The sequence below is a fragment of the Pempheris klunzingeri genome, chromosome 20, assembly GCF_042242105.1.
Source record: "Pempheris klunzingeri isolate RE-2024b chromosome 20, fPemKlu1.hap1, whole genome shotgun sequence".
Taxonomy (NCBI): Eukaryota; Metazoa; Chordata; class Actinopteri; order Acropomatiformes; family Pempheridae; genus Pempheris; species Pempheris klunzingeri.
The window spans coordinates 1,288,753-1,313,069 of record NC_092031.1 but is presented as its reverse complement, the minus strand read 5'-3'; the positions used below and the strand labels follow the sequence as shown (position 1 = coordinate 1,313,069).

Here is a 24,317-nt window from a genome sequence, read left to right as displayed (position 1 = left end):
AGATTTGGTGTGACTTTCTGAGAACGTCCTGCATACTGGTGTCCTCTGGTGTGAGAAGATCTCCTTCAGTCTGTCCAGGAAAGTGATTCAGTGATGGTTGTCTGTGTATCTATGGCAGTGCAGAGGCCTTTCTAACGTTTCAACAAGTACAGGAAGTCTGCAGGGATCTGGGTTTTAACGCCCTTCTTTTGAAGCAGAAATGGGGGCATTAAGTTGCTCCTGGTCAGTTTAGTCAGAAGGTACGCGGCTGCCTGCTGCTGCTCTGGAGTCAGTTTTAGAGAAGGTTCTTACTCCAGAGGCCAGCAGGGAAAAACTGGAGCAGGAACCAGGCAGAAAGAGGGAGAATCTCTGCCGTGTTGTTGTCCAACAGACTGAGGCGCTAAGTGGTTGACTGGCAGGACGCCTGAAACTCAGCAACAACAACACCCCCACACCAACGCAGGGAGGGAGAGACATGACATTTTAGTGGATGGGTTTCTTTTTCCGCTGCTGCTGTTTTACCAAGAGCTGCTTCGTACTTTTATTATAATTATATTGTCTTACTTTCATCTGTGAAAAGTCATCTGTGTGTACAACGCCTGCAGTGTGGCGTTCGCCTTTTGTAGCTCTCTCTTTTCACCTGGCAGTGAAGAACTGTACGGCAGTGTATTCCTACCCCACACATTTGGAAATTAGCATATAGTGTGCAGTTTGGACACAGTTATTTGCTCATAATACGCCGTCTTGCTTGCTTTAAGTCCCACACAGGATCTGGGCTTTGAAGTGTGTGAAGTGTGTGAGCAGCCGGCGCTGCTCGGTGACAACCTGGCTGCAGTGCGTGATGGGATTTGCCGCCGATGACGCTGCGTTCAGCCACCGCTGCCGCGCTCACACACAGCGGCGGTGTGAAAAGAGCTAATAAAAATGTTTATTAAACAATTCTCTGTGGCACCGGGCGCAATTCATCTCCCTCCGTCTCCACCTGCCAAACACACACACACACACACACACAAAGAACTTATGTACCTCAGTAATAATGCTGCAGCAGGCAGGAGTGTACACACACACACACACACACACACACACACACGGCGTGCGATGAGTCATCTCTGCTGCATTTTTTTAAGCAGATTTATACAGTGTCATGGTGTAGCTGCTAGAAAGTGAGACTCTGCTAACACCCACAGTAAATAAAGAGATCCAACAAACACAGGATGCCAGATCCCATTCTGAAACACCAGTTAGTCAGCAGAGCAGATGGTCTGTTGCTTTGTTGGTCAGTTCTTTGGTTAATGAGCTGTTTGGTCAGTCGGCCGGTCTGACAGGCTGCAGGTTTCCTGGCTGAGGTGGACGAGTTGCTTTTCTAAAGAAGAAAAATACAATCTGGGCTGATGGAAATAGATTTATCTGCTTGGACCTCGCTCTGTTTGCAGTTTAACTCCACTCCACTTACATTTCTGAATCATTTTGAGGGGAAACATGTGTGAGGATGATGCCTCTGCATGGACTAATACATGCACAGAGGTCTGCACATCTTCAAACACCACTTTGGTACATGCACCAAAATGTCACTGGGCTGGTATCCAAACCTTTACCTTTGGTAAAAGTATGTAAGTATCATCAGCAAGTGGTACTCAAAGTTTCAAAAGTAAAAATACTATAATGCAAAAAAAAAAACATGGCATTGAATCTAAAACTATTGTGTGTAAGATCGTTGGATGGTTATTTCCAACACTTTCATTTCACTGTTGCAGATAGTTGAGATGATCTGAAGCATTGTTATGTCTTATTTAGTATTTTAGTCCACGCATGGTGTTTTAGGAGCTCACTGTGTTTTGTATATAAACGCCGGCTCGTGTCGAGGAGTGAAAAGTACTACGTTTCCCTCTGAAATGTGGTGGAGTTGATGTTTTAAGTTTCATGAGAGGGAAATGGAAATACTAGCTACAAGTGTCTCAACAGAACAGCACTTGAATAAATGTACTGCGACTATTATTATTCATGTGCTGACCACTATGCTGCCCAGCTATGACAGCGCAGGTCGTGGGGCTGCTGGTGAGACACCTTCAGCAGTCACATTACAGACCACTGCCGGATCCCCGAGTCTGTTCAGACGGACACATCTGACGTGCAGGTATCTCCAGCTAGCCCTGAGCTAGCATCACATAGTTTGTTTGGCGTGAAAGGTCTGAATGTGTGAGTGTTTGTAAGAGGGAGCTCTCACTGACAGCCTGTAGTGTTTAAAGCATCTGGCTGAAGGACGTTACTCAGAAGTTGGATGAGTGCTGAAGGCAGCCTGAAGTCACAGACATCGGGGCCTCGCTCGAGAAAAGGTGGAGCGGCCTGTCCTGAGCTGCTGACGTGGGGAAGCAGAATCTTCCATCTGTCTGGAAGCTGACATGTTCAGCCGTGAGCGGATCGGCAGCATCGTAGTCTGAAGACAAAACCATCGACCAGTCATGAAATGATCTGATCTGAGTCTGTTCGTCCACCTGAGCGCTTTGCTTGATTGATTCTCATTGATGATTTTGTCATACGGTCGTAAGGAAGTTGGTTGATTGAGAAGTTAATTTGTGGCGTAGCTGGTTGATTAATCGTGTGATTGGTTTGATTGGCCCATCAGTCACTTAGTTTTCCGTGTTGCCGGTTGGTTAGTCAGTCAGCTGGCTGCGTTGGCCGTTAATTAGCCGCTCAGTGGGTTGATCAGCTGATGGAGAACTCAGTCGGCATCAAACCGGCAAAGAACAAAAGCTTAATGTGTTATGACATGACAGTAAGATGATGCCCAGCACTTCCCATCAATAAATGAAGGAGGCCTTCATTCCTTCGACGTGTTCTTTGTGCATTCAAGACTTTTAGATTGTGATTATTTCCAACATGTCTCACTGCTCTCAGCACTGTTTTGACCTTCTGTTTCAAAACCCGCTTCGATTTGTTAAATGAGGTTAATTAGGTCGCTGCCTTGGAACATTTCCACGTCTTTTTTCTTTTCTTTCTGTTCTTTTTTCTCTGAGCGTGTCACCCTGAGCGCCGTCAGCAATGTTTAACGGAGTTGCTGCACTCACTTGTCACCTGTCCAGAAGTCGGGCTAAAATCTTTCTTTCTAAGCACTTCAGGTCTCCGTCAGTGTTTCTGCTCTGGAACTGTTGAAAGAAAGTTGGGGCTCACCGAGCGATGCAGTATAAGGAAATAATTACTTTTAAGGGCACCTGTCCATTTTGTGTCACGGCTCTGAAAGTGTAAAATGTCTGAGGCCAGCCAGGAACTCCAGAACCTTTATTTCTGTATGATTTATTGTGTTGTGTAAGTTGTCCTCTCTTGGTTTGTTCCTTCAGGATCCTGCTGGTCTTAGTTTGCTGTAACTGTTGCTGAGCTTCACATTAGAAAACAAAAACATGATTTAAGAGGTCGGATAATAAAGAAATAAAGACACAGAGAGCTGATTCATTCTTAATGTCATTTGATCTGGACAATATCCTGTAAATACATCAATTATTCCGACCGTCTTGTCTTGAATCTTAAACATTTATTACATCATGTAGTCAGTACATGAACAGTCTACCTTTGTTTAGGCAGACATCTATTATTCTAAAACCCATTGTCCAACTCACTGAATCTTTAAATTACACTGAACATCACAGAAAACAATTAATATTTTCCAAAACTGCTCCAGAACAGAAAACTACACAGAACTTACAACTGCATTGAATTTCAGAAACAATATTTTAGATTTTTGCTTGATTTTATCCAGTAAAGGATGAAACACTGATCACTTCCTTTGATTATTGTCTAAAGCATTAACCTAGTCTGGGATTTATTAAATAATAATGTGATAATAACACCAATTTGACTATTTTTTGGACTAGATTGTTTGCTTGTGGTAAGAAATTCAGTGTTTGGGTGTCAGGCTGCATGTTGTTGTACCTGCGGCCTGTAACAAGGCCGCGGCAGCCATCAATCAGACAAACAGACACCCATTTATCTGTGTAAGCCGTCATATTTTTGCAATGGTACAATCATTTTCAGAATCACCACTGAGATACACTTCTATAATTTAGTAAGAGTTCAATTTATTATTTAGAATTACTGATATACTGCCTTTTCTAATCTTACTAAGAGCTGATAATTACATTGAAACCTCACATTCCCTCTGCAGAGAAATGAACCATCAGCAGTCAAACTGATTTATTTTTCTGTGTCTGATGGAGGACTCAGCCAGGAGCGATGAATCTTCCAATAGCGGCCCCTTAAATCTGTCTCCTCCTCTCTCTCCTCTCTCTCCTCGGCCTCCTGTCCCGTCCTGGGTGAGTGCCTCAGCAGGCCGGCTGATTGATGGGTGTAATGGGCTGTCTATGGACACAGCGGCCCGCCAGTCTATCCCCACTATTCTGACCTGGTTAGAGAACAGCCTGCCTGCCTGCATTGGCACATAAACCTGAGAATGAGGGAAATAACAGGCAGGGAGACGAGGAAAAACACCACAAAATGGAGGACAGGAATGCCCGAGATGTGATTCTATAAACATCATTGTACTTTCAGCTGCATTCAAACACAAACTAACACAACAAAGCCCCCCCAAAATAACAAAGTCCAGTTTCCTCTCTTGGTTTTTCTGTCTGTGTCTGGACTCGCTGGGCTCCAGCAGACATGGAAGAGAATATTTTATACATGGTAGCCAGCCAGCCAGGCTGAGCTCTGCAGCACCGATGTCCAAGGCTGCTCCGTCTGTATCTCCACCACCTGCATCCCTGTAATTAGTTGGTATTCTCGCCACCTGTATCCCTACGATTTGTGTTTTCACCACCTATATCCTTCACATTTGCATCGTCACCACCTGTAGCCCCTTGTTTATATTGTGTTTGGGAAACAGGACACAGTTTGTCTATTGTATTTGTATATAATGACAGCAAAGGCTTCTACAATTTCTTTGTATTTCCACCACTTACTGTTCTTCAGCAGCTCTTCAGCAGCTCTCTGGGCGCTTTAAGTGCTATAAAACAGCACTGCAGACCACTGCAAGAAACTGTTAAGCCCCTATATGTTTCTGTAGAGGTTCTCTATTGGTTCTAAAGCTTAGTTAAAGGTATGCAGCACCTATTAGATGGCACCAAAAGTGGTTTCCCTCTGGTTATGAGCCACTTTAGTACCATTTAGAGTGTACTTGAGTTGTTTCAGCACTTGTTTGTAGCTCCACCACCTGTATCTCATTGGGGCAGTATGGGCTTTGTATTGATTGCAATATCAGAAAATATCCATCAAGGCTGAGAATGTATGTGGCTCAACACAAAAGTCACCCAAGAGGCAAGAAACAACGACTACAAGGTGTCTGGAGGACATTTAAATGCTCCATGTTGGGTTCATTTGTAACCCTGCTGCTGTTGTTGTTGTTTAATTACATCCGTCTGTCTTATTTCCTGTAATATTAGACCACAAAACAAAAGTATCTGCTGAGCACAGCTCCACAGACGGAGCAGGACGGTGGTTGGCACTTAGAGGCTCCACTCGCCTGCTCTCTCTGTTTTGTTTTTTTTTAATCCCATCCCATCTCATTTGAGTCTCTTCGTTTGGCAGGAAACAAACAGATCAATAAAGGGCCTCAGGTTTGCCTCTAAAAGATAAGAATGTTTTGAAGTGGGCTGAAAATGGCTGTGAAATTTTAAAAGGCGGCCATCTTGCTTTGTTTTTATTGATCACCTTTTTAAACACACACCCAGCTGGTCACTGTGCAGAGAAACACAGGGAGGAAGTGACGTTAGATATCACCAAGCCACCATCATCTTCATTACTACAGGCTCCTCTTTGGAGTCACCATTAGTGCTCATCCTCTCAAGCTCAAGCTACCAAGGTGCCATCTAAGATCTGACTTTGTTTCCCCCTAAACAACCAAAGGACACTTACACCATGGGTTTAAAACCTGCTGCCATATTGTCAGTTATAGAAGCCAGAGATCTGATTATTAAACACTCCAGTCTATTCATCAACATCCATATGAATAAACTGTAAGTTAGTAAAGCATCAAATTCCAATCTTCCAATCTGAGGATTTGCTGTTCTATACATTATAAGATGGACCCAGTTGTTCTGAGAAATCATCAGTTTGGAAGACGACCTCCTGCTGTGTGTTTGCCTTCAGATATTTTACAGTCCAAACATTCAAAATGTCATCTGTGCTTTACAGAGGTTATGTTGATATTTGATGGTGACCCAGTTTTCATTGCGTGGGGAAGCAAACCGTCATCACCACAGAAGAATGTCGAGTCGGACTGAATTATGTCCGATCCCAGCAGTTATCAGAACCATAAGATGGGTCCTTCCTTCCTGCGTGAGCATCAAACATGCAACACAACCTCCAACCATCAGGCTTGGAGGAGAGTATCTGCTTCTCAAACCGCTCCTGCATCCATCAATTTCTCTTCCAGCAATCCAGAAAGGTCTCCTTCACTAACCTGTGGTTGGATTCAGCTGCTCTCTGTCTGTGTTTTGATCGGTGTCATCCTTTGGATTCCTCTTCTGAACTAATAGTCTATCTGGAAAATCATTTAAGAGATAGAATTTAAAAAGGAAAAAGGGCGATAAGGTGTGACTGATTACATGTGATCAGTCCTCATCTATAGTTAAACCCTGCTCGTCTGCTAAAGTAATGAACATTTTATTCTCTGGCTCCCGTTTCCTCTCTCTCATCACATCTTTACTCCCTTCCTTGCACTTTACATTTTGGCCTCTTTCTTCAGTCTTCGGTCTCTAATATTCACACACAATGTGTCCTCTCCACCGTCTCCGTGTGTCTGGCCATTGTTCCGCTCTACAGGGCAGCACCAGCAGCAGTTTTTATATTTGTGTGTGTGTGCAGACAGAAATAGCAGCCACACCAGTGCTTTTATCTGTTGAGAGAACTCGGGCCTTATCGACCATCGGTGATGCTGCACAGAGTCAAACAAAAGCCGTGTCCCGCTCACGTGTTTGGGCTCAGAGCTGCCGGGAGGACGGGTCATGTGATCACAAGTCACTTCATCCTCCTGGGACGATGGCGTCTAAAGATTGGTAGGATCTGCAGAAAAGAAAAGAAATCTTTCAGAGCAGTTTTCACACTGGGTTGTGATGTGACGCCGTTACAAAGTCGAGCCGGTGTGGTTGGGTCGAGCTAAAAGGCTGAAAAGGACAATAGGACCTCACATACGGCGGAAACAGACAGTGGGGGATCAGTTTCTGTGGATCAGGACCAGCAAATGTGCAAATCTGCAAAACTCTGGCCTGAGTTTGGTTTGGCAGAAGTAGATGTCTTGTCCTGGCTTGTTTTTGGTTGTTGTGTCCTGCACATTGCTCACATTGCGCTCTATGATGTCGTGAGCATCATTTCCATTAGGCCCCAATCAGACAATCAGACTCGCCCCCCTGCATCATCTGTCAGCCAATCAGCAGCCAGCCCGGTCTCTCTGCCACGCCCCTGTTGCTCATCCGCTCATTAGTCCTCTGTGTCCGCACCAGTCAGCTTGTCCACTTCTCTGCTAGATTGTTGTTTTCCCGCTTCGCATGCCGCCTGTCTGTTTGATTGATCGTCTGGATTTCTGACCTGTGCCTGTTCTTTGAATTGTGTCTCTGCCTGATGCCGTCGTTCCTCTGCTTGGCTGCCTGGATTTATGGTTTTGACTTCGGGAACGGACTGTACCATTCTCTGCCCTTACCCTCCAGTAAAGTCACCGTGTTGCCTTGTTCCTGCGTCCGTCCGTCCAGTGAATCTGTGTTTGGGCCTTCGGAGCTGAGACACTTCCTTTTTTAATCACCTCACTGCCTCAGAAATCAGTGCAGTACGAACCCATATACTTTATATTTATAGACACACAAGATTTTAACTATGTTGTCAGTGTGATCGTGATGGTCTCTCTCTGATTAGTGATGTTGTTAGCTAGCTAGTCTGCTACTCGCTGCACTGATTCTGAGGTCGATTCTGCCATTGAGTGTTTAAACGTGAGGCACTCAGCATCTAAAAAGAAACAAGAAACAAGGTTCAGTCTCAGTGAAAATATTCCACAAATGACGCTCATGCACATAAAAGCTTCAGCAGCAATCTGCATTCTACGATTCTGCGTCTGTAAACATCTTGTGGGTCGATGGTGGTAGCTCATTATGTGGACTTTCTTCTTTTATGGGATGTATTGTTTGTGCTGGCTCCTTCACACTGTTCGCTCTGTGCTTTACACAATGGACCTGACAATGGACTCATTAAAGAACCTGCAGAGTGAACCTTCCTCCAGTCTTACAACAATACACAAAGGGAACTGGTGTTGCATCTTAATGCAGTTCGGTTCGACTTAAAACAGCAGGAACGTCGTCGAGTTTCATTTTTGTCTCCTACAAAACACGTGGAAACGTTTGACTGATATTCAGGGCGATGAACTTGTCTCACTGTGTTACATTACTGGATACATTTCTGTGTGTATTCAAGAGCTTTAAAAACATATTCAGACGTTATTCACAACTCGATTCGTTCATTTGGACAACAGGAATTTGTACAATGCAAAAGTGATGTGATCATATCGCCAGGATTCGATTCCACCGATGCCAATAAACGATGATGGATCATCATACACACCAGGTGATGAACCAGCGGGTGTGTGACTCCACCTGTCTGACAAATACAGGATGTGGATGTCAAAATATCACGCTCCCCTCCTTTATCAAGCCTTATTCAGGCGTTCAGGGGCGAGGTGTCGAGCCTGGGAAGAGGGCTGTGTTTGTGTCCTGCTCCCAAAAAGGCCACAGTGAACACAGAAGAATAATCAGCTTCTCTTACAGAACAATCAACACATTTTTTTTTTTTTTCCTTGCAGCTGCCGCAGCCTTCATTAAGAGCCCCTGATGTGCACGCTCAGCAAAAAAGCTCCCAGTATAAATAGAAAAGACTTATAACAGAGTGTCAGACTTCACGAGGGAGCTAAAGAGCAGCAGCTCAGAGGCGAGCTGAGGCTGGCACCAGTGTCTGTTCTGACTGGGCTTTGAAAAGGGCATCACATATCGTCTGCTGTGACCAATTACAGCTGCGTGCTCCTCTGGGTTGTACCAGTCGTCTCCGTTAGACGTTCGAGTGTGACGGCCGCCGCACGCATTAATCAAACAGGTAGACACTGTGTGAAACGGCGTTAATAAATCCTCTCTCTCTCCTTGTTACATCTCAGGGCGGCAGGTTTGTACTCAGTTGAACCAAATGACAGCCAAAGATGACTTTAAAGGGAGAGTTTGTGACGTCGGAGACACCCAGCCCCTCCCTCCAGAGACACCCAGCCCCTCCCTCCAGAGACACTGCCCCACAGCTCACAACAGACCGGCCCCCACCTGGTTTATTCTGTTCACAACCGCTGAATGAAAACCTCTCGTAGTTTCTCAGTCTGATAAATAAGCTCTGTCTCAATCACATAAACACAATCAAACAGCCGTCACACAGCCGTAGCGTTAGCGTTAGCTTTAGCTCACAGTTACTGCTCTCTGGACTCACAGGACGAGCTACGTGCTAACAGCTTAGCTCCATGGATGTCCAGTTAGCCGAATCTGAGAACGGCGGCGTCTTCAGCTCAGCAGCTTGACAGGAGGGTCGACCATCCAATCATTTCATTCAGTCTAAATAAAATGATTGGATGGGTTTATTACAGAATGGATTTTTTTATCTATTTTTTGTCAAACTATTTAATTCCTTGATTGCTGTTGGTGAGTTATGAGAATTTCCACAAATATGACAACAAGTGCTTCCAGAAGAAGCTGCTGAATTTACCTTTCGTAAGTGATGAACAACTTTAACGTGAGTAAATTCAGCAGAACTGATGCTAAACCTTTCTACCTGTGAGGTGGATGGAAATCATTCAGTCATGGTTTTACTCCTCAGCTGTGATGTGCTGGTTTCTGTTCAGAATCATCACTGTACAGTAATGTCCTCTCAATGCACAATTCAAAAGAACAATTTTCAGGAATAGAAACACAAACACAGCTACAACAAAGCTGAATAAAGAAAGTTAAACTTAAACATCGACCTACAGAGAGAGAGAGCAGTTGATCTCTCCATTAGAAATAATGGGCTGCATTGCACAATAACAAACTTCTGTAGTGACAGCGCTGTGCAGTATCGATCACTCCATGAATCTTTTAGCAGTGGAAGGTGCTCGTTCTCTGTGATTCTAATGATTAGAAGGTGTTTTTCACAATGTGGGGGGTTTGTTGTATCTGCATTTTGGAGCATTCTTCCATGTGATTGTGCTGCGATATATTGATGATGTCGCTTTGACCAAACACCATGATGGGCTGCTTCTGTTCCCTCCTTCGGTTAAAGACTCCTAAAGACTCTTCTAACAGCTTTCCTCATCACCTTCTGTGTTTGTCCTTGCTCTCTTGTTGTTCCCTCATTGTTTCCTGTTTTATTTTGTAGTCCTCTCCTCCTGGTTTGCCACTTCCTCCCTGAATACCAAACTTAATAGCTAACCTCACCTGTGTCCCAGTGTTCTTTAGAGATCCGTGACTTCCTTTCTACCATCAACACACCCTACAGCACTTTGTTCTCAATGTTCTGCAAGAATTAGAGGTCAGACCAACAGATGCTACAGGACAAACTCAGCCAGTGACGTGTCGGTTCTCTACTTTTGAACATGTGTGTTCATCTGAAGTCTTTGTTTGCTGTGAATGCTGATAGTTCTACATACATCTTTGTCATGTGATTAAGCAGCTTGTGCCTGACATTCAAAGATTAAATCCATAGCATGTGGTCCATAATGAGCGCTGTCCCCCTCTGGGCTCCTGTAGAGTTTGTCTGGGACCGTCTACATACAGTGAATCCATACGTGCACCGCTGCCAAACTAAATCCCTCTGATCCTCCGGCCACTTAGAGCTTGATCCATTGTGTTAATGCTGCTACGAGCGCGGACTCGGAGGTCTTTCGGAGGCAAACAAAGCCCACAGCTTCACACAAACTCTCGCTACGGGGTCACAGAAGGGACAAAAGGCTTCATCGCTGCACACGAGACTTGGACTTTATTATTCAGGACGGTTTATTCAGTTTGTCCGATAACACGCGTTTGACTGAAATGTCAGGCTGCAGATGATGAGACATGACGAGGTGCCGGGGCAGGTAGAGACACTCACCTGGAGCTAAAGGTCACATCTAAACGTCTGAACGCCTGTTTAGTGTCTCAGCAGCATTTAAATGCTGTCATGAGAATGTCATTATCTCACTATCTTACTGTACATCCAAGACAGAAATACTAAGAAGAAATAATACTAAGTCTTGAGTAGATTAAGTAGTTAATCTACTCAAGACTTAGTATTATTTCTTCTTAATATTTTTGTAATAACCTGCACAATTATTGTAAGACAGAACTAACAGTGAGTTCAGGTTTCAACCTGTTGTACATAAATACTTTGATTTCTGGAATCTCATCTTGAGCAGTGGAGAATATTGTTAAATATAATTGACCTTTTAATGATTTCTGGCATTTTATGGACAAAAAAATCTATCGATTATTAAGAATCAGTATCTAAAACATATCCCAGAACCTTATGAGAGCTTTTAGGGAATGCTCCATCCAATGTACACAGACAGGAAGTCATTGTTGTGAACCAAATCTCACACTCAATGTATACTGGAGCTAAAAAACACTAACCTGTCCCCGACCCAAACCTTAACCATCACCAAATTAATATTCTGACACTTTTAGTTTTGTCAGTATTGACAACATAGATCAGAAAAGTTAATCTGAAGTGAAGTGAATGTTTGTGTCGAACGTCCTCTTAAACACTGAATATTATCACATGTTCACGATCTGTTGGAGATTTTTTTTTTACTTTAAACGAGTGAATCTTGTTTTAAATGAGTGAAGTTGCAGCCGCTGATGATTGAAATCACTCCTTTTTAGTTTTCATCCTATTCAGGCGCACGTTTTTTTTAAATCACATATTGTCAAACAGTGTTTTTATCTGTTGGCTATTATAGCTCATTATCAGCTGTTCCAAGCCGACAGTTCACTTCCACGGCGATGAGATACGGAGGGAGATGACGATAAAGGAAGATAAAACCCCAAATGAGATTCAAAGAAGTAATTTGTGCAAATGAGATTGGAGAAACTGACTCTTTAATTATCTCAAACATGGGGAATTAAAGTCATATGCTGAATAATGCAGTGTCGGGTCATGAACCTCCAAAGTAGGTTCATCACCACTGACAGCTTTTCTGGTTGATGTGTGATGAGGGTGAAGGGTCAGACTGTCGCTGTGTGCAGCAGAAGCTTGGTTCATGTCCCGTCTCCTGTTTCCTGTTTGCATCGTTTTGAAGATGTGCTGGTTAAAAACCCCAATCTGAGCCTTTATCTTCAGCCTTTTGTTGCACCACTGCAAACCACACGACCAAACAACAAAGACAGTGGAGATAAAAGAGTGAAATAGAAATAATTTAAAAGCTAACACGCCCACAGAAGAGCTAGGGAACGCTCTGATGAAATTACCTGGAAATACTCGGCTTCGTGCCTTGTTTTTGGAAAGAAGTCCCATCAGCTGACCCCAGATGGATGTGAACGGTTGTTACCTCCTGCCAGTGACCATAAGAAATACCTTTTAATTGTCATGGATCCAGTCCCAAACTGCCCCCTTCACTTCTGTTTGGTTCCTGCCTCTTAAGTCTGAACTCAGAATGATGTTTATCGTCCTCACGCTCAGGTCCGGTGAGGGTTTGCTCCCAAAACAGAATCAGAATCAGAATCAGAATCAGAATCAGAATCAACTTTATTGGCCAAGTTTGTACAAGCAAACAATGAATAGACTGTCTCTGTGTCTGGTGGTTTAACAGACAGGAGGAGTTTAAAGAGTTTCTGTGCAGGGTGTGAGGGGTCTGCAGAGATGTTACCTGCCCTCCTCCTGACCCTGGACAGGTACACGTCCTGGATGGAGGGCAGATCGGCCCCAGTTATCCTCTCTGCAGACCTGATTGTCCTTTGCAGTCTGTGCCCGTCCTGTTTGGTGGCCGATCCGAACCAGACCGTGATAGAAGTGCAGAGAACAGACTGGATGATGGCGGAGTAGAAGGTGATCAGCAGCTCCTGTGGCAGGTTAAACTTCCTGAGCTGTAGCAGGAAGTACAACCTCTGCTGAGCCTTTTCACAGACAGAGTCTATGTGGGGAGTCCACTTCAGGTCCAGAGACACTGTGGAGCCCAGAAACTATGTCTCTCAGTAAAAGCAGCACCAGAAAACAGCTGTAATGGCACCATGAGAGTTAAATTGAATATATATGTTTACAAAGGTTGAGTGTTGTGAATATTAATCTGGTGTTCGGAGCGTTTGGAGCCGTTTAATTTAGCCATTACTGAACTATTAGATCCCTCCGGGGGGAGAATCAGCCGCTGAATAATTAGTGTGGTTGACAGTTAATGTCTGTTGTCAGTGATGGAGTACAACGTGAGAGAAAAGAGCCTAAAAAAGGGTAAACTGGGTGGCCATCCTGATCATTATAGTGCAAACAGCCACAGCGAGAGAGTCTAATTTCTGTCTGACGACCTCGTTCTCACGCTGCTTATTTCATCAGCCTGACAGCGTTCACCACAATATGTGCATTTCATTTATGTCAGAAAGATTAATGTCTGCCTAAAGAACGTGGTAAACTGTTTTGCATGAATAATCGAGACGTTAGATTTAATTTAGAAGGCATTTTTCCCCTCCCTCTGCCGGTGGGGCGTGAGAGAGAGAAATAGTATCCAGCTGTAGTGAGTCAGACAGCAGCGATCAACATTTATCATGATGAAGACCAACCCGAGTCTTTCAGAGGAAACAAAAGGTGCTAAACATGAACAAATAGAGCATCAAAAAATGTTGGAAACTGGATGTTTTTCTTGCTGCAGAGACGCCGTCGTCCTCCAGGTCTCACGTGAGCTTTGATAGGTTTGTGATGGCGGCTGTAAAACCACTGGCGGCCCTTTGATTGGCTTCATTTGCATGGACCCTTGGCGGGCCTGCAGAGCAGCACCATCATATTCTGATCACGAGGAGAGCCCCGGTAAATTATACATCAGCCTTGTTAGTATCAGACCTGTTGGCGTGCAGGTAGTCTGCTGAGACGGCAGCACACGTGTATGCCGGAGTCATATAGGAAGGGAGAGAACGGACTGTGGAGGCTTCAGAGTGAATCATTCAGCACATCATGTTCAGCCTGAATGCTCCTTTTGCATTCTAATGAAGTGAATATTATGTTCATGTGCAGCAAAAGCACAGACAGCATGCATTAATATCACTTCTCTAACCACCAAAAGTGGGCAGAAAGAGGCGCCACGAGCAGGAGCTGTGACTCATTTAACCATTTAAAGGGGAAGTGATGGGTTTACTTGTGATGCTCAGTCACCCTCAGCCTGTGAGAGCGGTTGTACTGTTCCTTTTGAGGCTCTCGAGGAGCTTTATCCAGTCTGAGAAAGCAACCTTGATGCTGCAAACTGGTGGTGAGGAGTTAGAAAACCATGTAATTCAAGGTGCATCTGAAGAACTCTGCAGAGGTCGGCGATGTTAGGCCTCGATTGTTCCATTCAAACAGAGCAAAGATGGATTTCTGACTGAGAACAACACCAGCTCTGACTTGAAAATCCAAGATGGCTGCTCCATGCAGCGATGGTACAGGGAGAGGAAACACTTCCCACTTCTCTCTCCGTGGGAAATATAAAAAGAAAACCAGTGGAAGTTCTGCTTCAGTTATCACCGTTCTTGTTTTCTGAGAGCTTAAATCACTTCAGCTCTGCTTTAACTCATGAATGAAGCATAACTCACAGTCTGCCACACGTTCTGGTTCCAGCTTCACAAAGGTGACAACCACTTTCTGCTCGTCTTCGTTTCATGTTAGACGGTTTGATTACTTGTAGGAAAATAATGGGCAGATTCACTGGTGATGAGAAGAACTTGTTGTTTTCTTAAATCCAGCGTGAATATAAATATGTGCTGACTTTTTGGATCCTTACGGAGCTCCTTCAGGCTCAGAGGTTGTCTTAAAGGTGCGACAGACGAGCTCACACAGTGAACCGGCTTCACACTGCTCAGGCAAGGAGAGGACTGTTAGAATATCTGAAGATTTAATTACCCAGAAATCAAATAATTAACTAAATTAACAGTCCTGCTCACAGGAAACTGTCTCCTTTTCTTCCAAGAGTCTTTTCTGATGCAGCTTTCGGATCAGATTGGGTCCTCATAGGTACAGTAAACACGTATTAGTGTGTGTGTGTGTGTGTGTGTGTGTGTGTGTGTGTGTGTGTGTGTGTGTGTGTGTGTGTGTGAGTGTGTTGCAGTGCTTCTTTCCTCCATCTTTGTTTCCTGCCCATTAGTTACCAGACTGTAAAAGGTTAGAGCAGGTGTGTGTGTTTTATGGATATTCAATAGACAGAGAAACCACACACACACACACACACACACACACACACACACACACACACACACACACACAGCAGGAAGTGTATGTTTCAAAGCTAAATGTCACACCTGTCATTGACGTTGTTGATGAAAAGGCTCAATTATCCCTCCTCACAAACAGCCTCCATCATCTCTCTCTGTTCTCTTTCTCCTCCTCTTTCTGTCTTTTCTCTTCGGTTGAAACACTTTTTTCCCTTTATTTATTTTTATCTCTTTACATCCTCCTCGTTTTGCACCTCCGTCTCTAATTTCACCATTCTCCCTTTATGTCTCCCCGGGATGTGTGTAGGTAATTAAAATGTCCTTTCCAACAGCCGAGTGATAAATGAACTGAGCTGTCAGGGAAACGCCTCCCACTACATCACACACTTCCCCTTTTTTTTTTTCTTTTGCATTTGATTTCAGCGTCACGGTTCAGAGACTCTGCTTCATTAGCGCTCACGGTTGCTCTATATGCTAAAGCGGATGCATAGCAGCAAATGCAAGAGTACAGAACACACATCAAGGCATTTCCACACTCCAGAGGACACCCGAAAGAAGTTGGTTTTAAGCAGCCGAGTCAGATGTGCTGCTTTCAATTAGACTGCAGCAGGATTTCCTCCTTAAATTGGAAGGGATTTCCTCAAGTCCAGTGTTTTTCTCTGTTGGAAAGATATTCAAGCTTCAATAAATTGCACAAGAAACAAGTTGAAGCAGTTTTTTTTTGGGGCAGACTTTCATCAGGTTCTTTGCAGCTGATGGTCTATCCATAAGACGCCGAGAAGGATGAAAAAAGATTCTTTTGACTGCAGAAACAAAGAGGAAGTGTGTTATCTGTGAGTCAGTCGCTGACACTGACACAGTGTTGTGCCGTCGCAGAGACTCCTGACTGGTTCTGCCCTTCAGATTTCTGACACTTGATTGATATGAAAACGGCGTTCAAAGGAAACAACTTGGAGATGGAGACCACGAGAGCAGATCAACCACAGATTCACGGTGGTAGCGTGGTGTCATCGCTAGTTTCTGACTGACACTCTCTTGTGTGTAAGCAGCAAATGTTCTTGCACCCTTGTTTGGCTTGTTGGTCTGAAAATGAGGTGTCTGGGTGCACTGCTCTCTCTCTCTGTCTCTGGAGGCAGCAGAAAGAGACCGACCCACAAAAACTTGGTGTAAAGTCAGTATTTTCCTGCTATTTAAAGGCCTCATTAATCAGATAGTGAGGTGGACACACACACACACACACACACACACACATGGACGCCTGCACTTCCTGAACATTAAATAGGATGCACCAGACACTGATTGGTCAAAGTTCTGCCCAAAACACACCTATATGTAATTAAGAGACCAAATACGACCCCTTTGGACACACCTGTTCAAACTTAGCGCCTACGTTACCCACAGTGCAACAGGGTTTTGGGGTGTGTTGTGCTAGTAGCAGCTAATGTGTGAAGTTCCCCTTTAATTTGTCCTCAGCAAATTTAGGCCACATTCTTTATCTTTTCCATCCATTAATTAAACACTGAAGCTCTTCCCACTGTTGTGAATTTATAATTGATCCCTCTGCTGCCTGAAATAAGATATAGATTTTTCTTCCACGTTTGTGAAGGCTCATTACTTCCAGCATTGTATGAACGACACAGAAGCAGATGTCAGGTCTCCTGGTCGACACGCTGTACGTCTTTCACTCTTTCTTTTGTGACGATGAACTATTTTAACGGCAGCACGACTCCATCACACCCGGATGGAGACAGAAACCACGGCAGCAGCATTCAGGTCTGTTTTCCAGGTGTATGTTGTGAGATCTCAGGTGCGTCCAGTCATCAAAGTGTCACGTTACAGACGTGTTGGCGTCGGGCAGATGATTCACAGACGCCAGCGGTGCCACGAGATTCTCTGAAGGGTGAAATCTCTTTGACACCGCTGTTTTATCATGTCGGTTTTTTAATTGGAACATTTGTCTCATGAACTAATGAGTATTGCAGCCTGTAGGCTTCCGTCTGTAATTAATAAAAGGAGGCCAGTCGCTGTTGGGTGCCACTAATCAATATTTACAAGCAAGGCTATGTTGAGAAGCACCGGGGGGGGAACTTGCTTTGGTTTTAAGAACATGAAACCAAAAAGAGTGGTGCTGCTCAGGACCGTCGACCGCTGAGCAGCTGCACGCGGACACTTCAGATCTGTGGAGGATAAAAGCAAAGTGTGTTTGCAGCTGTTTCAGAGGAAACGCCTGAGCTATAATAGCTAATGATGCAGTCGTCTGAGCCAACACTTGAGTGGAGTTTAAAGGTGGCAGTCAAATGTTTACAGTCTCTCCTTTCATGCAGAACAGAGGCTGTTGTCAGTCTGTGGTGGATTATGTGTCAGGACAGGAGTAGTCTTCAGATGAGCCATATTTGATTCCAGCAACTTTTGATGATTGATATCCGAACATTTCTCCTTTTCTCACACGTCCAGCTAAATCCTTTTCATTTGTGACTAAAGAGAACAACTTCTAACCTCCTTCTCAGTCCTGCAAAGTGTCAGCCGGCCTCTAATTTCTTCCTCAAGAAGCTGCTGGACTGAAAAATATGAAGAGAAGGAAGCTTTGAGTTGTTGGGGCTACTTTCCCCCCTCAGTTCTTACTGCACTCTGAACTTTTAAGGGTATTTACGTCCCCTGCAGAGCTCCATTGATCAGCGGTGAGCAAAGCTAATCCACCGATTGTGACTTACACACAAAGTGGCGTTCGGCATCAGGAAAGGAAACAGAAGCCGAGAGCGAGAGGAGACACCTGGAGGCCTCTGGGTGCTCTCTGCCCCTTTAATAACAGGGCATCCTCAGCACACACCTGCCAGCCTGTTTGGGTGTAAATGAATAAATAAAGTTATTTAAGTTGTCTGGAATGGGAGATGTTCAAGAACACGAAGGTGTCAGATCTCCTTGACTGATTTTTCTGGGTTTACTGGTCAGAGGTTTACGTTTGCCTCCTCTGCTCTGACAGATTGAGGGAGTTTGCAGGGCAGGACAGTCTCCAACTGCCTGAACCAGAACTGTCAGCTGTGTGGCAGCTTCTTTTTATAGCTTTTTCTTGCCTTTTGCAAAGAAAATCAAGTGGCCCGAATGTGGAAGTGTGCAGGCTGTGACAGGAGCTTTGAATCAGAGGAGCTCTTTCACTTTAGATATCTGATCTAATCTTAATGTCTTCACCAGGATCTTTACTTATCTGGGTGTTTGTGTCATCGTGAAATCAGAGCAGAATCATTCAGTCAGTGCTGCTGTCACAAACAGCTCTGCAGTCTGACAGTAGAAACCATAGCTCGTACATGTTAGAGGTCGGCTCCCTCTTGTTCTGATGATAACGTCCTCTGTGCTCCCGTCAGTCATGGGGTTCAGAGCCGACTTATTCCCAGTAACCGGTTTGCATGTATTGATCCAACGATGTTATTTGCCTTGTTAATTTCTTGGTCACAGTGTCCGTCAACCTTTGAACAGAGCAGTTTGAGAAAGAGTCTGCGTAGCCACTGACCTGTGTTCAAGTAATGACTTTGATTATAGACTTCTCTTTATAAACCACATAAGACACACTTTACTTCTGTCTTCCTGGTGATTCAAGATATTTACACTTATAAAGAACCATAAAACGATGATGTGATTGTTCAGCTGATGAACTATTGGAGAGTTATTGATGCTTCCTAAATACAAAACTATAAAAATCACAAAACAAGATGCCGTTAAGGATTGAAGGGGATTGTGTGGTCTCCCCTCCCAGCTTTGAACCAGGCCAGGGTGCAGCAGGGTGCAGCAGGGTGCAGCAGGGTGGTGGGGGTTAGGTTAACCAGAGGAGCAGGCCAGGCTCAGGCTAATGGGTTAATGCCATGTTAAGAGGACGTTGAGCAGGGAAACACACTCAGACATGTCCAGAGGTGATGCTGCTCCACAGGACTAAACTACCCCCCCTGTATGTTTCTGTATGCTACACCAGGGTTCTCTGAGCGCACCGTCCACGGCTGGGCGCTGAGTGTGTCATTAATCTGGTGTAATGCTCTCGAGCTGAGCACCTCCTCAACCTGGTCGGCTGTCTGTGGCACACTGTTCTCATATTAATCTGGTAATGATTTTCAGCCACACAACTACACAAAGCTACACAATGAGATCAGTCAGAACGTCTCCAACGTATAATTAACATGCATGAAACCGCCTCACTGTTGTTTACAGGATTTTTATTTAGATGCATCTGAATGCTGGATGATTAATGTCACCACCGAGTGAATGTAGTGTTTCTCTTTGTTTGAATTAGTGTTTCAGACCCTTTTTCTTTCCTTCTGTACCTTCAGCTAATATCTGTGGAAATCACCTCGGCAGGAAACTGCTGCTGACAGATAGTCTGTCCCAAAGAGCAGCGTTTCTCTTGTTGTTTTTGCTGATATAGTCCACACGCTTCACATCACCTTTTATTTACAGCTGCTTGTGTGAATCAGACTCTGACACCAGTAAAAGCAGGCTAACATGGAGTGTGACAGATCTAAGGCAGGTCATTTTCAGATGTCTTGAGTTTACTGGAAGAAACTAAAATCAGCCTGCCTAGAGGATAGAAAAAAACTGATATCAGATATCCTATAAAGTCTGGGAATATTTGTTGTAAACGTGCTAAAACACTAATATATTCTGCAGTGTAAAGAGCATCTGTACATGACAAAGGAAAATATTCACATTTGAGTTTTCATGTTGCACAGTGCAAACATTAGGAACCACAAGCCTGTGAATATTCACCCTGTGCCTGACGAACACTACATATGTTCCCATGCCGCGTGAATCTAAATGAAATCTGAGACATTTTCCCTGGCCAGCGGTCTACCTGCCAATTTCGGCCGACTGCAGAGGAGAGATTGGTGTGGCTCTGATGGACGGAGATAAGTGCTGGCTTTTCTGCTGAGAGAGGAGTGCGTCCCCCACAGTGCCTTGCTCAAAGTGGCCCTGGAGAAATTGATGAGGAACTGTGGCTGGCGAAGAGCTCCACAAATTGCTTTCAAGTCCTTCCACTTGTGTTACTCCGGCGTTTGAGTTCCAGAGAAGGAGGGATTATTTTTTTCTCAAGCAGAGATCTTGAGGAGGAGTGATGACGGACACGCTGAGAGCAGGATGGATGGACGTACACTAGATATGGACAACAGATAGAAGTAGATACTAAATAATAGATAATAACTAGATGAAAGAATAAGAATAAGACTGACTTTATTTATCTCAGAGGAAATTGTTGTGCCAGAGTGCGATACAGAGGTCAAGTCACAACAATACAAACAATTAAAATACAAAATTGAACAGAAACTTAGACACAATAAAATACAATTAAATTAAATAGTCTGTCCCTTTTTAAAACAGAAGTACAGATTGAAAAGTACAAATTTGTGAGAAGTGTCACAGTGTGTGAGGTGAAACTATACAGAATAAACTTTAACAATTAAATATGGTGCAAAGTGCAAAGTGCAATACTCTATTGATCCCCGGGGGGAAATCCTGGTGTTACAGTAGTATAGAAGTTAAAGTGACCACCACCATGAATACAAACAAATAAATACGCACAAATAAAAATGTACAAAATGTTGTGTGTAGCAGGTAAATAAATACAGAGTGTAATATTCACCATAAACAGTACCAGAAGTGATCTGCAGATTAAAACCAAAGTGCAAGTTAAATAAAAACTGTAGTGCCAGTTGTAGTAGTCCAGTAGTAACATGTTCATGTTAAATGAACATGTTGGTCATGTGATTGAAGACGGTGATGCAGGGCTGCGTTACTTAATGCTAAATCTGCTCAAATAATAATAGTAATGATAGTAAACATAAAATGTTAGTTTGAATATGATATGAACATGAACAGACATCAGAGTCCATCTCCTCACCCTTTATTTAATACTGAGTTACTCAGAAGGCCCCAAACACAAACCTAATTGGTTTTATGACCAAATCATACAGCAGCACTGTCTGTCGTGTCCTCCTCAGCAGTCTGGTACAGCAGCATAAACCTGGTGGCAGCAGAACGAGCAGGAAGTGTTGACGTCGGCGGTGAACTGTGAATCACAGCGACACACTAACATGACTGACTGTTCCCTCCCCTCAGATTCACTGGTGAGGAGGGGGGGCGGCACTACTGACTGACAGATGCACGGACAGAAAATGTAATGGAGAACAAAAACCGAAAATTGGGAGGAAAAAGAAAAAGAAACAACTGGAAGATAGGGGTGATGAGACGAAACAGCTGGAGTGAAAGAGGAGCAGCGTATAGGAGCAGAGTGGCAGTCAGGACTCAGTACAAGCCGGCTGTCAGTGCTAATAGACAGAGAGGGATGGAAAGAACAGACAGAGAGACGGCAAAAAGGGAAGAGATGTTCTGGCCAAACAACCTGTCACCAGCTATAACAGAGCATGACGCAACACAGCTGCCTTATCTGAATGTCAGGGAGAGAAACTTCTCTGGCAGTTTGGAGAAGAGAGATGAAGGTCTCCGTCACCTCGGTCAGCTCCGGTGGGCCTCTGAGAAAACTCAGCGTCAACACTTAGGTTTTCTCGTCTGAAGCTCTGTTTTCGCCTGCTGGTTCAGTTGTTCTCATGGGTCACTAATGTAAGCCAGCAGGAAAGCTAAACCTCCGCCGACTTTTGGAACGGACTCTGCTGCCCGTCAGACCTGAAGGTCACATGAAGGACCATCCAGCTAACTTTAGCTCCCAAAGTCTTTATTTTTATGATAATTCCTCCCTTGTATCATCTCTGGGACGTCGTCATGTTCTTTGCTTGACCTTTGGTTGGTCCCACTAAAGCCTCCCTGTGACTAAGACAATCACTTTTTAACACTCATTTGTCAAGGAGACATTTTTCTTGCTCACTCAATAGATTTATGAATATGAACGACGGAGGAAACCAGACACACTGTGATTGCTTTTCCAGACAGTCCTGAGATTTTAACTTTCAAATTCACAGCGGCCGAGGAGAGCTGGCGGCGGTCCGGCTGGATGTTAACATGCAGAAGGTTTCATTCTCAGTGGCAGCGGATAGTAAGACGTAACACTGATTGGTAGCCAGAGTGTCCTCGTCCTTGACAAACACATCAGACTGCCGACTGCTTCAGGAGCCCCAGATCAACTCCTCCCTTTGATATTAAGAGAACGAGTCGTGATCTTTTCAAAACCCCCTGTAATGTTGATGTTTGATTTCTTTTAATGGACTGAAACCTTTTCCTTCCTGGTGTTACAGTGACCAGGGATGATTTCCTCCAAACACATGTAGTGTAGTTGAGCCCAGGAGGAGGTTTGCTGTCAGATCATGGACTTCTCTATTGGCGCTTTTCCATCACACAGTTTTAGCTCTACTCGACTTTAGCTCTATTAGTATGCAGCACAAACACAAACACACCTGAGGATGTGGAGCGTTTGGTTTGTGTGTTACCTCATTCACAGGAATAATAAAAACGCCCGGTCTGTTTCCAGGTTTTAAAAATAGTGGAAAACCAGAAAGGTTGAGTCGAGTCGAGTCGAGGTGGAAAAGCGCCATTAGTGGTAGCAAAGACATCCAACATAACATAACCTACCTGTGTCTTTGTCCTTGATTGCACATGTGCAGGGATATGAGTTTGAGCCTTTGCCCTCTTTTCTTGATCCTCCAGATATTCGCGGCCTGCAGGGTTTCCTGGACCAGACCTCCCGTCAGGGCGTGGACGTGGCCTTGCAGAGAGTGGACAGGAACATCAGTAAGGTCTTCACCAACCTCTTCACCACCATGAGGACGGAGGAGCTCAATCGGTACAGGGACACTCTGCGCAGAGCCATCCTGCTGCTCAGCCCCCACGGAGCGCACACCTTCATCCAGCAGGTCAGCGCTCATTTAGTTTGTTGGCCGAAGCTGGTGTTGCCATGCCGGGGGTGTGTCTGTGCGGGGACACACGCCCACTTCCTGCTACTGTGTTATGTGTTCAAGCTACATAAGGAACAAGCTACGTGTGTGTCTGGAGCACAGAGGTGTGTATAATGGATGAGTCTGTGTAGGAGTCTGCTTCTACATGTAGAGAGCGAATGAACATACGGAGCGAACGGGTGTTTGAGGAGCATGTAGGTATAAAGAATGTAGGGGGGAACTAGCAGAAAACAAATGTTTGTTTAAGCGTTTGAGTGGGAATAAATGAGTGTTAACGTGTTAGCGAGGAAAAGCATGGCTCCCTTCATACTGTATATAAAGAACAGATGTATGTACATGTGCAAAGACTAGAGGATCACTAGAGAGTGAGTGCAGGTGGCATTAGCTAAAGGTGGCTAGCCTTAGCGCTAACCTTCTGGTCACACCAGTGAAACCAGGAACAATCATTTGATTGGTTGTGTTTGTTGGTGTGAGAAGTCCCTGATATCTTTAACTCCATTATGGTTTGAACAAGCAACAGAGAACCAGTGAGTGTGTGGGAACAAGGGGTTTGTTAAAGGGGGCAATAGGGAACAATTGAATGTACTTAGGGAACAGGTGAGTGGCTCTATAGGGAAGCAGTGGGTCTGTGTGAAGGACGTTATTGAATGCAAATAGGGAACAAGAGAGAGTGTATAGGGAACAAGAGTGTGTGTGTAGGGAACAAGAGTGTGTGTGTAGGGAACAAGAGTGTGTATAGGGAACAAGAGAGTGTGTGTAGGGAACAAGAGTGTGTGTGTAGGGAACAAGAGAGAGTGTATAGGGAACCACAAGACGACATAAAGGTGTATGAGGTGATGAAATACATTTACACGAGGAACCAATTTGTCCGTCGTGCCACTGCTGAACTGGATCATTTGTTAGCCAGTCATACATGTGTGAGTATGTGTGTGTGTGTGTGTGTGTGTGTGTGTGTGTGTGTGTGTGTGTGTCCAGGTGTGAGTGGCCACCTGGAGTGACAGATGGAGCAGGTTGGTCCACACACACACACACACACACACACACACACACTGAAGCTTGTCCA

At 44.4% G+C, this 24,317-nt stretch overlaps 1 protein-coding gene across 1 annotated transcript in view; it reads left to right on the top strand.

Moving 5' to 3' along the window:
- Positions 1-24,317, top strand: part of LOC139219753 (glutamate receptor ionotropic, delta-1-like) — a 454,804-nt gene that overhangs the window by 277,431 nt on the left and 153,056 nt on the right. Inside the window, exon 4 of the mRNA XM_070851702.1 lies at positions 23,007-23,212. Coding sequence (XP_070707803.1) covers positions 23,007-23,212 — 206 coding nt within the window. The remainder of the gene's footprint in view (positions 1-23,006; positions 23,213-24,317) is intronic.